The following is a 14,719-nucleotide window of genomic DNA, read 5'->3' on the forward strand; positions in this document are numbered from 1 at the left end:
AAAAAACAATAAGTTATATTTAAATAAGGTAGCTACAAGGTCAAAGCTCCAAATATTGGAAATGCACTGTTTCTACTTAGTTTGTACTTAAATCTGTTTAGAAGTCCGCTAGCCACCACCACGCCGCCGCTCGGCGCACTAGGCACATACACATTGTTCACTTGAGCTCTACTAATCATCACACGAGTCAATTTTAGAGGTATTTCTCGAGTCCTACAACTCTTTAACTTGATGTGTATCGATTTTGTGTTAAACTTGGTGGGTTCGAAGACTGCCTCTCTGTGTATACCATTCTTGAGTTTCTTGGCGACAGGGATGAGGTGGACTTTTGACCGCCGCGTTACGGGCCTCAAAGGTACGTAGGAATACTCCTCTTCTGACGTTTTCTCGGCATTCACTGTCCCATTTTGGACTTCATCTGTCGGACAAAGCAAACTTTTAAGCTCAGCGAAATGACATGAACAAGACATGCAAAAACATATGATCATCTAAGTTTTTGCAAAGGATTGAATTTTTTATAACACGTTTTTTTGCTGATGTACCTAAAGGAATTTATTGCATTGTCTATGCGTCTACGCATACCTGTAAAATTTTTAATGATAAAACAAATTCTAAGATTTGTCTATATAGTTAGGTACGAACACAAGCGCTCATTTGCGACCCATGTCGTCAAAAAACCGGTTGAATTGTCATAGAAAATGACAGATATTCGATCTTAAGTGGGTCCCAAATTAACGATCGTGACAGTACCTTACATACTTACATCATTTATAAGTTACAGATGAAGATAATAAAATCTAATTTAATGTAAGACATCTGCACTTTTAAAGTTAATTATAACAAAAAATTTAACCGACTACAAAAAACTATGAAAATATTTTTCTACCAGTCCGAAGTCGGTCGGTTCCTCAGCACGAGCCAGCAGGAGTGGACCTATAGTCATCCACGAGTACCTCACCTACGCACTTTATATTGGGCTTCAATCACTCCTACTGCCTCGTGCTGAGGCACCGACCGACTTCAGACTGGTAGAAAAATATTATCATGGTTTTTTGTAGTATGTTCAATTTTTTATTACAAAATATTTTTTTCGCGCTTTTCAGTGTGAATAATCTAAGATACAATAGTTTAATATCAATTGCTCATCACCTTTTACGAAAGATTGCTTTTTCCGATGCAGAGACGTTCATTATTGAGGAGTCCTGGTGCTTCACCACCCGTTTTACCATATGTATTACGAGGCGCATAAATTGCTTAGCAACTGTTTAATTGCTTGTTAAAGTAGTTGAAATTCAACCCGTGAAATACTTGTTATTGAGTAGTAACTCCGATGGTCAACTGTGGTCTTCATCATCAGTTCCACTTCACCAAATTATGATTTTTAAGAGCATTTGCTCGAGTTACTACTAAATATATCCAATTTACTATAGGTGTCCCTACAACATTTGAAGAGTTCCCTCGATTTCTTTAAGATCCAATCATCAGATCCTGATTTGGTGCTTATGGGACCTAATTGAAGACATCCCTAGACGAACGCAAAAAAAAATCAAATCGGGACGGAGTTCTGAGGTAAAAAAAAAATACATCCGAATTGATAACCTCCTCCTTTTTTGAAGTCGGTTAAAAAGCAAGACTTTTGACATCTGCAGTTTTAGTAGTTTGAAACCTCGATCCTTTCTGGATTTTATCTACAAAGAACACTGTAAATATATGACTGTAATCATAAAAAAATACATATAGAGTATATAGAAAGAAGAGAAATAAGTCCATACCCCTGTAAGGAAAAATAGTTTGTCGTGGCATAATGGAGTCTCCGAGTATCTCGTACAAAGTGTAGTCGGTCGTCACGAAGTCTTCAAGAAACGTCGTCGGTTCAGATCTCAGCAGCACCGTCGACACGTCCTATAACACAAGATGAAATTAATAATAAACGTAGTGTTATAAGGAATTAAATGAATTAAGAGTTTTTCTACGTGATATTATACTAAAAATGCCCAATTTGGAGGTGGAATCGCGCAGTGTATATCGAGTGTATAACATCGAGGCTTTCAGGAAAAGAGTTTATACATACAGCTATCCGAAATTGTCTACCCTGAATTTTGTCTTTCTATAAACTTATAACTTTTGACTTTAAGGTTGACTGGTAGGGATCCCTACAGAGATAAGACCGCTTTTGTACTTTACATTTTTTTGTGTAACCTTTTTGTATTTCCTTTGTGTATATATGTGAAAACAAACAAACAAACTTATTGCACTGATTTGTGGTGTTCGATGAGAATATTTGTATTGTATTGCAGTATATGAACTAAGTGTAGCATGCCACATACCAGCAGCGCTTCCCGCTGCGAGTGTTGCGGCGTGCGGCGCGGCGCGTTGACGCACGCGTCAATATAGTCGAGGTGAGCGCCCAGACAACGCAGTAACGCGTCACGACCCAACGCGGCGACGCAACGCAGCATCGGGGGAGTAAGCCGCTCCTTGCTGCCCTGAGATAAGTACTCGAAGAGGATGCCTTTGCCTGAAACAACGGAGGATATTACCTCGGTCACAATAGACTTGGGCTAGTTTCCTACAAAATAAATCTAATTACTCCGTCACTTAAATTAGAAGAAAATATTGGATTGGACACTGTTTTTTCTTTTGTCAATTGTCGACGACCGGATGGCCAAGTGTTTAGAGAAGCTGACTGCGAAGCCTGAAGTCTCGAGTTCGATTATATATAATACGAATATTTGCTCTCGAGTCTTGGATGTTCAATATGTATTTAAGTATGTATTTGTCTATATAAGTATGTTTATCCGTTGCCTAGTATCCATAGTACAAGCTTTGCTTGGTTTGGGACTAGGTCTTCTTCTTCTCTTTTAAGATAATTATTATGGCTTTTCTTTCCTAATTAATAGGACAATTTCGCCAGTGTCAAGGTAAACTTTCTTTTGAGAGGGACGTTGTACGGTGATTGTAGTTTTTGCAACTTGATAGTAATATTCCAGAAACCACGTTGAGACAACTTTCGCATTAAAAAATGTCAGACACGAGAGCAATATAGGATTTTGTGATCACTGTTCACTGTTAAGGTTAATCGCCGCATAAAACACTATCAAAATTATACTTCAACTAGCCAAAGAAACAGAAATAGCAAAATTAGATATTGTATACATCCGCCATGCTCGAATGCTACAAATCGAATCGGACTAAGTCAATTGGTGTCAAGTATGTCCCATGACATTATTATTAGATAGGTATTATAATTAAACAAAGTAAACAAGTCTGACAGCAACAACAAATAATGGTATTAAAGTTCTGCTCCCCACTTTCACATCAGCTTCCTAATGGTCTCTACCCATTACACCGCATCATACCATGACCGTAACAACAACGTGTCAGGCGTGTCATATATTACTTGTATAGAAAAGTATGATACTATACCCACTATACGTTATGCCTATCCAATTTATTAAAAGTGTAAACAAACCGATTTCATCAAAATTCTTAAATAAACACCCACTGGATCGAATCAATCTTTTAACTAGATGTCTAATCACTTTATACACACAAATTTTAAAAAAGGAAATATAAATAAAAAATAGTTACTACTTTTATAATTGAATAGGTAAACAGTCTTTGAAACTAAATCAAGTATTGTAAATAATAAAATAGACAAAAATACGTTGATCTATTCAATTAATAAATAATCGATTTACTGAACAGATTAATTACTCCGCAATAGGTTCTAGGTTTTCACATCACTAAATGTCTATGGTCAGGTTAATGGCGTCTTTGTTTACGAGTACGATGGTCATGTATGCGCTTGACACTGCGTTCCTGACTCGTTTCTATTACGGTCATGGCACGATACGGTGTAGTGAGTAGAGACCTTTAATCGACATTTACGACACTCACGGGAAGAGACGGGTCAGTCTCTAAAACTGGGCACGGCACAACAACAACATAGGTACTTTTGTTGTTGTGCCCAATTCTTATTCTGAAATGCAAATTTCCTTCACTTGTGTGTTCTCTTATTCATGCAAAAATGAGTGACCACCATTACAAGAAATCAGTTAAAATAAAACATCAGACGACCACCCCGTAACAAATGCAGCTAACCACTACTAAGTAAATTCATAGAGTAATCTATATTTTCAATATAAGAATTACTTAAGTAAATGAACAGAAGCATAGATACCAATTGCAATAAAAGACGGCCATGTTCTTGTTATTTTTGTGAGTATCATGACCATTTTGTCCGCTAGAGAGCCGTTGCCGAGAATATTGGACACCATTACGGGAAACAGACGTTGGAACTGTAACAAAAAACAAAAAATTGTATAACCCAGTCACACCATATTGATTTAAATAAAAAAATCTTAAAAATTAAAATGTATTTGTAGTAAAGTGAAAAAATGTTAAGCAAATTCGTATTTTATCCTCACTTCCAATTTTACAACCAATTCGTCGTTCTTTTAGACATCATAATTAACCGTAAAAGAAAACATCGCGTGGAAACCTGCACACACCTGCAATGAACTTCAATGATATGTGTGAAGTTCCCAATCCGCACCTGGGCCCGCGTGGATACTATGACTATGGCCCGACCATATCCTGGCGTTCCGATCAGAGGCCTGTGTTCTATAAAATCACGTATACATATTAACCAAGATGATCATAAAAAAAAGTTTTTTCCGTGAATATTTGACGTTTTGTTAAAATTCCATACTACAGTAAGAAATATTACACACAATGATACAGACAGATATGGCCCTGAAAGGTTAAAATGTTTTTAAATTAAGGTTAAAGTGGTTAAATACCAACCTGCTGTTGTATGTTGGTGTCTAAACAACAAGGATTAGAACATAGTGCATCCACCATATCTAGAACATTGGCCTGCAATGGTTTCTTCGTTGGTACGTTGAGAGCGTTCAGATTGTCGTCGTTCAACACTAACACTGCCAGGTTAAATAGGTTCGGGAATATTGGCCCAATCCTTGTGTTTGTTGTGAGATCTTGTACTGCTAGTTCTTTTGGCTTCTTTCTGAGATTAAGTATTGCTGGAAAACAAATTAATCTTAAAAACTTACCGGATTTACACTCATGGAAGTACATTATTACCATTGTTATCATATATTCCGCAATTTTGGAAAGTTTCCTTTGGCACATCAGTACCTGTGACCCCCTCCACCATTGGTACCAATACCTACAAAAGCAGATTTAGTACATTACATACCTCTTGCAACTTTTGTGTAGTAATTCTGTAAACTTGCACTGATATTTGTGTTGTTGCTTAAACTTTTTTCATCTGTAATCCATTCCACTGAAACAGTAGGCAATGTGGAATATGTATAGGTTTGCGAAGTCATTGCATACTCTGTCAAATTCACCAGTGTGTCCTGAAATAGAAAATGTAAAAAGCGTAATGTGATGAATGATTTTGACAACAAAAAAAAAGGAACATGTGTGGTAAGGCACAGTTTTTAAACATCAACACTGTCTGGGGCGCACGCAATTGAAACAACGCAGAGCGCGCAATCACTCATCTCAACGCGTCACCCGCGTCGATTTGTTTGTAGCTTCCATACTGCATTAGCTTAATATATTTATTGTGTCACAGACCTCCCCTGCTGAACTTTGACAAGCATCATATTTGTAATTTTTTATTTAAACAACAATAGAAAATAATATTTTTTTCATCCCAGGAAACTAATATACTGAGCGGCAAAAAATCTAAATTTTGTATGCAGACTGGGCCAAATTTTGTGCCAGTGAGTATAGCTAATAAGTTGAAACCTCATCTAAAAGTTACAACATACTAACAATTGGACAACATATCTTGTCTTCTCCAATAGCAGCATATTTGGTGGTGGCAGCACCCACAACGGGGCTGGAGTCGGAAAGAGTAAATATTGTATTAACATCCCAACTGTCCACTCGCGACTTCTTCATCATCTCACTGTGTAGTGCAATAGCCTGAAAAAAAGATCAATATTTACATGGAATAACAACAACAGAACTTCATCGAAATTCCAAATTTACTTTATTCTTTATAAGCCAATGGTTTCATCACACTGTATTACTAATTATGTGCTCAAAACAAGGTATTTTTTTGTGATTTACACAACTAATTATTTCGATAGAAAATTTAGGTTTGTGCAGAAAAGTGCAGATTGAACTTATTATCAAGAAATAAGAGCAGAATACTGCTTGTAATGAGCTCTCAGCTTCATATCACATACATAATTTGTGCATGTCAATTTTGTGGACAATTTAATGGTGGTGTTTGTTGAATTTTGCCAAAGGACTGTAATTTAAATCAATTGATGACTAATAATATAAAATTTTTGCACTCCTGGATTCAACTTTGCCATTAACAGATGAAAATTAATAAAATTTTGTGGTTGTGTTCCAGTACTTACACTAATAGTTTGTCTGAGCTTGTAACTGACATCCTCAGCCAAGTTTGTGGCGGCCTCTAAGTTGATATCTGCACCAACTTGGTCAGCCATACACTGTATGGAGTCAGCACTGATCCCAGCAAACTTTCCTTGTTGTGATGTACTGCTGTCCTACAAACAGCATTTCATCTTTAATAATGCATCACTTATTCATTATTAATTTTCAGGTTTAAAATATGACAGTATTTTTTAAAAGAAATAGGAATTTTAAATAGTAATTTGCTGAGATTTTGATTTAACAAGTTAAGTAAATTAAAGATTATAAATAATGCTTCATCATAAGTAATAAGCTGTCAAACTTGGTTTACAGTGTCTGTCCTATGATTATAAACACAGCTAAGTGCAGATTTAAAATTTAAAAAAGTTTTTTTTTACTTCAAGTGCTCTTAATTGCCCAGTATTACACATTAGGCCATATATAAAAAAAGTGGTCCTAATTGGTTAAATAATATCAGAAAGGGGTCGGAGTATAGCAAAAGGGGCCCAAATTTAGGACAGAAAATTTACAAGCAAAAATTTTTTTTGCATATTTGTTACTTTTTTTTTTAATTTAAAGAAAACATTAGATAAGATTAGATTAGATTATTTATTAATTTAGTATAAAATTACATCAAAGTTTGTTCATGTCAAAGTTACAAGAATTTATACTGAAATTGTCAAGAATACGCAAAAGATTCAATTGGAAAACAATTGAATGTCACAAAACGTTAAAATTGAATAAAATAATAAGAAAGCAATAAAACAATTAAAATTCAAAACAGGTTCTCATAAAATTAAAATTACAATAATGTCAGGAGATCGTCCAATTAAACTTCATAAAATAATTTGAAAAATAAAAATGGCAAGTAAAAAGTAAAAATAATAATCAATATTGATTTAAAATAAGGATCTTTTATTGATAGAAGTTTTTTTATAAACTTGACCATTTAGGAACGAGAGTGATCTGAAGGTACAAGTTCGGACCTTACCTACGTTTTTTGTTGTTAGTAATTTTTGTGACAGGCTCGACAAAAAACACCGCTTCCCGTGGGCTTTTACTCTGGTTAGTTATGCCCTTCAAGCAAGATGACACACTAACCTAACCTAAACCGAAATTAAACCTTACCTACAGTGTGTCTGACTCCTTAGTAATTCCATGGCCGAACTCGCAACTTCCGATTCTTCAGAAAAAACTTTCAATCATGCTAATTTTAATGTCTCCTTTAGAGTAAAAAAAAAATAAACTAAAATCAGGCCTCTTTTACTATACCCCAACCCACCAAAGGTCATCCATAACAGGTCAGGTACATCCATAACGGGTGACACTCTTTCCCGGCCCGAATAACACCAACATGGAAATACCGGCCTAGTTTTTTGTGTACACGCCCATAGAAACTGACAGGAGCTTCTATGGGCGTATACACGAAAAACAGGGTCGGTATTTCCATCCTGGTATTATCCGGGCCGGGAAAGAGTGTCACCCTCCATAACAGGTAATAAAATAAGTTAGTATTAGGGTCACTTACCTTTTCGTTAAGCGGCGGAGTATCACACTGACTGGAGCCACCAGATTCAGAAGCCACGGACTTATTTCTATCCCGATCTCTGCTACTGTTTAGTTTCTTCGTATGATTCTTCATACTTGTTGATGAATTCGACATTTTGAAAACAATGTCTAAGACAAATATACGTACCTTAATTAATTATTAAACAAGCATTGTCGTCCAATGCATTTCTTTCTATGAATTATAGAAAAAACAACATTTTAAGTCACAACAATACCCATTATTTAGAGATTTCGGTCGGATGCGTTTTGTGATTGATCTGTCAATGTCAAATGACGTTTTTTTTTATTGTAGTGTGTCCCGTCCCGAATTGTTGTGTTTTTAGCAAAAGCAACGATATAGTTTTACAATTCAAAACTCGAAGTTCGTAAAATAATAAGTGTCAGAGGGACCGCACGACACGAACTACTTGTTTCGAGTTTCGTAGTAGCCCTGCAAGCCTTTTGATTTCATTACATTGTTGAATTAGATTAATAAAATTGAAGATCTATAAAGAGGGTAACACTAACAACTATGTTTGAGACTTATTATAATTGCCAGAAGGCTTTTTTTCAGTCAATTTATACATTGCCTTAAATAGTTTTTAATTGAAATGAAATGTCATTTCTATTGAATGTGAAAAATATATTTATATAGTTTGATGCGTTGGAATTGCAGTATTTTTTAGTAATATCACGCTAATATTAAGAAAACAAAAACGTGAATCTTAAACACAAATATGACATCGTTCGAAGCCAAATTTGATGTAAGTATTCTTTACGAAAGTTACAGTATGCAATGAAGAAAATTCAGTATGTGACTGTAAACACCCTAATTTTGTTTCAAAAGGCTGTATTGTCGGTTCAGTGAAACTAAATTATTAGCTAACAAACCTTTATGCGTATATTTTTTCAACATTGAAATGTAATTTACTTTTACACGTTATTTTTACTCAGTAAATATTGATGATAATGAGTCATGAATTTTACTGTTACAAACACAACTTCACCGATCTAGTACCTAATCTGCAACAATTTTCACATTTTTCATGGAACCGGCTCACGGGTTAAAGCATATATTCATTAGTTTATAATATTATCTCCATTTGAAGTAGAAGTGATACTTTGATATTTAAATATCTTGTACTTAATAATGTGCAAAAATTTAACCAAACACAAAAAGAATTGTCATTTTTTTTTATCAGTTACATCAGTAACATCATGCTCAATATCAAAAAAAGTTTGATAAAATAAAACTAAAACAAAACCTGTTTATATTATTTCAGATGTACCCTGCAGGAGACGTAGGCGTGGTGGAGGGTGAGATGAATGTGCCAACACGAGGAGTACCCTCTGGAGACAGCATGGAATTTAATACACTTGATGAGCCTATTAAAGAAACATTTGTAAGTTACATTCAGAGTTTGATTGTGTTTTAGATTAGAGAAATTATCTCAGTAATTGCAAAAATACTTCTTCCCACAGCAGAAGTTTTAGAAAAAGACTTGTATTATGTTATTAATTAAGTTACTATGATTAAGTTCATTCAACTTTTTTTAATTTTAGCTCCGAGACCTTAGAGCTGTTGGCAACAAGTTCTACCATGTCCTGATACCCAGAGAAAAGACCAGTTTGTTAAAAGAATGTAAGTTCTTATTTATTTTAGTTCTGAAATTCAACATCATGCATTGGCATAGGTATCTAGGGATATTTTCCAGGGGGGCCTGGCCTGGATTTTTGTGTGAAGATATCACTATTATAGAATTTCAAATCCAGTAGTCCTACATCCTTGGGTCTTCACTGAAAAAGTAAAAAACTAAATTTCATTGTGTCAACTTGCAATGGAACGAAGTATACTGAAACTGAGAAAAATACAAAAAACAAGAAATGCAGACATCCACATGAAAAATAAATTAACAGATGCTCTACATTTTAGTTTGAAACAGAAGTGGAACTGGGCAGGGCACTTGTCCAGGTACAATAAGAGATGGACTCACCAAACAGCTAAATGGCAGGGCCCAAATGGCAAAAAAAATCTGGGAAGACAGAAGAAGAAATGGGCAGATGACATAATAAACACAGCAGGAATAAGTTGGGTGCATATGGCCAAAGACAGGGAAAGGTGGAAAAGAATGGAGGAGGCTTTTAGCCATAGGGGAGCAATATAAAAAAAAAGTTTGCAGTAGGATATGTATATATTAAAAATATATATATATATATTTTAAGAATAGCATGGTGGATGGGTGTTTTACAAAAAAAGTGCATCCTTTCTTTTTTTAAATTTTACTCAGAATCAAGAGCACAGTCGATTCTAATAGTTTAAAAAAATGTCCCCAAAAAAATTTCAGTTTTGCAACGTTTTTTTCATATACTCAGTATGGTCTTGACAAAACTGACTCATAAAATGAAAACAGAAGGTGAATTTAAGTAGCCTTTTTGCGGGGGGGGGTTAATAACAAAAATCACAAGTAAATTAGTTGCACACTTATAGGCCGTGCTAGACATCCCATATGGGTTTAAGATGAAAATAATGAAAATTACATACATTAATTTGCTTTCAAACCAACTTTTACCATTGAATTTGATCTTATGTGGTGTTTCAGGGGACTTATGGGGCCCATTGCTGCTCTGCACATTGATGGCAACAATCCTTCAAGGTTCTGCGGAGAGAGCAGATAACTCGAACGATGGAGGCCCGGAGTTTGCAGAAGTGTTTGTTCTAGTGTGGATAGGTGCTGCTGTGGTTACTATCAACTCCAAGCTGTTAGGTGGCAACATGTAAGTTATTAATGATTGTTTTTTTTTTAACTCAACTTTCTGCTTATGATTTTTGAAATGATTTTTTCAATAAGAATCAACAATTTGATCAAATGTTCCTTTATCAAAAATTATCATGAAAAACAGCTTTAGAAAATATATGTTAAATATTTTAAAAACGAAAGAAAGAGGAAGAGAAATGAATAGAAAATCAATATTAAAATATATAAAATTCTCGGGTCACAATGTTTGTGACCAAACAACGGTGTGACCGATTTTATGTTTTTTTTGTGTATATTCGATAGGTCTGCGAATAGGACTTAAAACCATTTTTCATACTTCTACGTGGACGGAGTCATGGGCAACAGCTAATATTCTATTACTTGAACAAAAAAACTGGTTTCTCAGCCTTTTCAACCACCAATTGATTTCTTAATTCAATGCAAACAATTGTAAAGGTGAGTTTCACTCTTCCCAGAAAAGCCAAAAAACTGTGTGTTCCTTTCAATCAAAAATATGCTTAAAACGTATAATAATGGAAAAAAAATCATGATTTCAACCACACATTAACATTCTTCAACCTTGGTCTTGCTAATCTGGGGGCCCTAGGCAAGAAATAAAAAATAAATAATAATAATAATATTTTATTGATCAAAAGAGAGATTGTAGGTACATAATTTAGTTAAGTTACTGACCACTGAACTAGGTATAAACCTGTATCTCAGCTGTCAGCATCTACTCCCAAATTCATTACAATCATGATCAGTCATTTAAAATGATTAGAAAACTAGATGTTTTCTATCGCGTACACACGTACATTGGAAAATATGTATTTGTTTTAGTAATACGATACGATGAAAATACCTAAAAACGCGCGCGTTCTGACCAACCTATCTTGAGCTGTCGCGCTTCGGCTTCGACCCTATCCTCCTTCTTCCCCATATCCATTTTGATTACTGATTAGTGTTAAAAACTCGGTAAGCCCCGCGTACATTCATATTTTACTAACTTTATGCATGTATTAATACCACGGGATACCCGTAAAAATAACAAATTTGGAGTTGAAATAAAAAATACAAAAAGACTCCAAAAACCAATCATAATTTAATGGATTTGATAAGGTTTTTATGTGCTCCCCTGATATTAGAAAAGTAACCGAATTCCTACAAAGTAATATTTTCTCTACTATAAATATGACAACTTTCACCATCTACGAAGTATTTATATTTTCATCACACTTGCTCGTAAACAGTGTCGTAACATGCAGGCTACCTTGCATGCAACCCCCCAAATAAAACCCTCGACCCATGAAACCCGTGGTCGGTAAATGAGTTTGTTACTGTATGGTGTGCTGCAGCGCCTGCAGCGCGCGGCGCGCATACGTCGGGCACATGCTGTGGGGGGGGAGGGCGTGGAGCTGGCGCTGCCAAGAGAGCAGTCAGCGGTATCGGCAATTTTACTCGCAAATGTGATGAAAAACATTGTATGTCGCACGGGCGGTACTAGAATTACGAACATCGACTCATTAAAGCCATCAGTCTTCGACTTCGGGCTTCTAATAGACTCTCGTTCGTAATTCCTTATTTACCGCCCTTAAGACATAATGTACTATTATTTTCATAGAACCACATGATGCGTTATTTCATATATTACTTTGGCATCACTAACCAAATAGTATAGTTTTAGTTATAAGTCATGTATTTAATGCCATGTGAATTAACCCTTGCTTATGAACAAGAAGAGAGAGCACACAGTGAGGTAAATCCGTAAATATTTTGACTAGACAAGCTGATTTCGTTGTCACCACAACACTGTAAGTAAACGATTTTTCATTTTCTTTTTACATTTTGAATTTTGTGGTAAGCTATGGAATTTATCAAATCATCTGTTTAAATAAATAACAAGAACTAAAATTACAAAATGTTAATAATTCACTTTATTTCATTACTTTATTAGTTCATGCCCACCTGAGGCAGAATAAAGCAATAAGCTTTTGGTAAAAAATACGTTTTTGCTGACTGTACTTTTTGTCGAATTTACCTGCATTGTCACCCAAACTACATTTGTATACCAAATAACCATTGAAGATGAAGAAGTCCGTCTTGCAGAGACGATCCTGGCCGAACTACCAGATTATTGTATTGTCGCGCAATTTACATAAGTATACCAAATTTCAAGTCAATCCGACTAGTGAAAGTTGATCGAATTCAACTTGCAAGATTTGACTACAGACTATGGGACAGACAGACAGACAATGGGACAGGTGAATCTAAATAAAAGCTTGTAATATAGACTAGTTTCTTATCTCATGACAATTAAAAACAAATACATTTTAGGGCACCCTATGATAAAGTACGGTCGCGGAACACGAAGAGTTTCGCAACAGACTCATAGTGAAAGGTCATTGTACTAAATTCTTCGTGCTCCGCGACCAGACTTTAGCTGTAATACTAAATTTTGAGCCTCTAGCTCTGTGGCTTAGGAAGTGCGTCACCTGTCAGTATGGCTTGATACTAGACCGAAAGTACAGGTACAAAAGCGTTAGGTATATACCGGTTTTTTGATACCAGTTTCAAGCCCTATCTGTCAGATACGGCACTGTTTTATATTTATGGAGTAATATTAATAGTTCTCAAGGGTCATTCTGCTTGTGTTCCAGCTCCTTTTTCCAGTCGGTGTGTGTCCTAGGCTACTGCCTGTTCCCCATCGCTCTGGCGCTAATCATCTGCCGCGTGATGCTGTTCACTACGCAGAACACCTTCCTGTTCTTTCTACGCTTCGTCATATCTATGATCGGATTTATGTGGGCTACTTTTGGTGAGTACGGACGATTTTTTGTACTTACATAGAAATTAACAGTCTTCAAGAAAGGAGGTTCTCATTTTGATGGTATTTTTCTACTTTTGTTGAATTAATTGTTTGTATAGCTAGCAGGGCTTGAAACCGTTACCTAAATATCGGTATTATTGGTGGTTTTAATCCATGGTTACAAAAGAAATACCGGTATTACCGGTATCGGTGTTCTCCGTACCGATTTGAAGTCCTGATGGCTAATTACTTGAGTTGCCAGCCTTACTTAAAAAACCTTATGTGCCATTAATTGCAAATGGTAGGTCCCATTCAACTTTCCGAACTTTACGGAATATGATAGACATATTTAGGTTATGCTTACCAAGCTATCTGAACTTTGTTTTTCTTTCCAGCGGCCACAAAGTTCTTAGGTGATAGCCAACCCGAGGGAAAGAAGGCCCTCGCAGTGTATCCCATATGCCTCTTCTATTTCATCCTTTCGTGGCTGGTCGTCTCGCACAGTAACGTTTAAACGTACTAACGTACACTAACATAAGTGATTATGTGTATTTATTATTGTGATACAGACAATTTACTAGGTTAATTATGTGAATAATTGATGTAAATTAAGTCATTAGTTATTGACTGTTATACTATTTGATCGGATCAATTTCAATCAGTCTTGTGTATTTATAATTCTCTCAGAATGTCATCGATCTTGTCTTGCCAAAATTGCTAGCTTGTATACTCATGCATGGCCTGATAGTCCGGAGTTTAGGTATTGTACCTACATAGTTGTACACAATACTAAATTCCTTAGATTTCATAATAAGGACTGTCGGTTGCCTTGGCTTTTGGGACTTTACGTGACCACAAGTTTTATGTGGTTTTATTTCAAACGACAATCTTGGCATGACGACAATGACACGCAAGTCTGTTGTATATTATTTTTGATGAAATTTAACTATTTATTGAACAGCATTAACATTCCAATCAGTGTAGTCGATGTCTCCGAATTACTTCACTGCGCGCCGCAGTTTTTGTACACCTATGAATTAAAAGGCTATTTTCCGTCAAATTCAGTTTTTATTGAAATCCTTATAAAACATTAAATGGGTCTAAAAATACACAGTAAATTGGAATTCGAGATTTTACATTAATTACGGCGAGTAGCCGGGTCATATAAATATTTAAAATATATATA

The 14,719-nt window shown here is 35.5% G+C and overlaps 2 protein-coding genes across 3 annotated transcripts; one reads left to right on the forward strand and one right to left on the reverse strand.

The window, feature by feature from the left end:
• LOC141432040 (uncharacterized) lies at positions 1 to 8,469 on the reverse strand. 2 transcript variants are annotated; one of them, XM_074093403.1, is made up of 9 exons: positions 7,952 to 8,469; positions 6,408 to 6,557; positions 5,809 to 5,961; positions 5,222 to 5,384; positions 4,810 to 5,045; positions 4,184 to 4,301; positions 2,328 to 2,518; positions 1,773 to 1,902; positions 1 to 418 (listed from the first exon to the last, which is right to left on the reverse strand). In XM_074093403.1, exons 1-9 carry the CDS (start codon positions 8,084 to 8,086, stop codon positions 33 to 35), a joined length of 1,662 nt encoding a protein of 553 aa, XP_073949504.1. In that variant the 5' UTR covers positions 8,087 to 8,469; the 3' UTR covers positions 1 to 32. The 2 variants fall into 2 exon arrangements, with proteins under 2 accessions (XP_073949504.1, XP_073949505.1); XM_074093404.1 differs by lacking the exon at positions 7,952 to 8,469 and adding an exon at positions 7,552 to 7,709.
• Positions 8,470 to 8,607: 138 nt separating this feature from the next.
• On the forward strand, positions 8,608 to 14,593 carry LOC141432046 (protein YIPF6). Its single transcript, XM_074093414.1, has 6 exons — positions 8,608 to 8,735; positions 9,255 to 9,374; positions 9,535 to 9,613; positions 10,572 to 10,746; positions 13,385 to 13,542; positions 13,929 to 14,593. The coding sequence occupies exons 1-6, from the start codon at positions 8,709 to 8,711 to the stop codon at positions 14,045 to 14,047; spliced, it is 678 nt and encodes a 225-aa protein (XP_073949515.1). The 5' UTR covers positions 8,608 to 8,708; the 3' UTR covers positions 14,048 to 14,593.
• The last annotated feature ends 126 nt before the right edge of the window (positions 14,594 to 14,719 follow it).

Source organism: Choristoneura fumiferana, chromosome 10, assembly GCF_025370935.1.
Source record: "Choristoneura fumiferana chromosome 10, NRCan_CFum_1, whole genome shotgun sequence".
Classification (NCBI taxonomy): Eukaryota; Metazoa; Arthropoda; class Insecta; order Lepidoptera; family Tortricidae; genus Choristoneura; species Choristoneura fumiferana.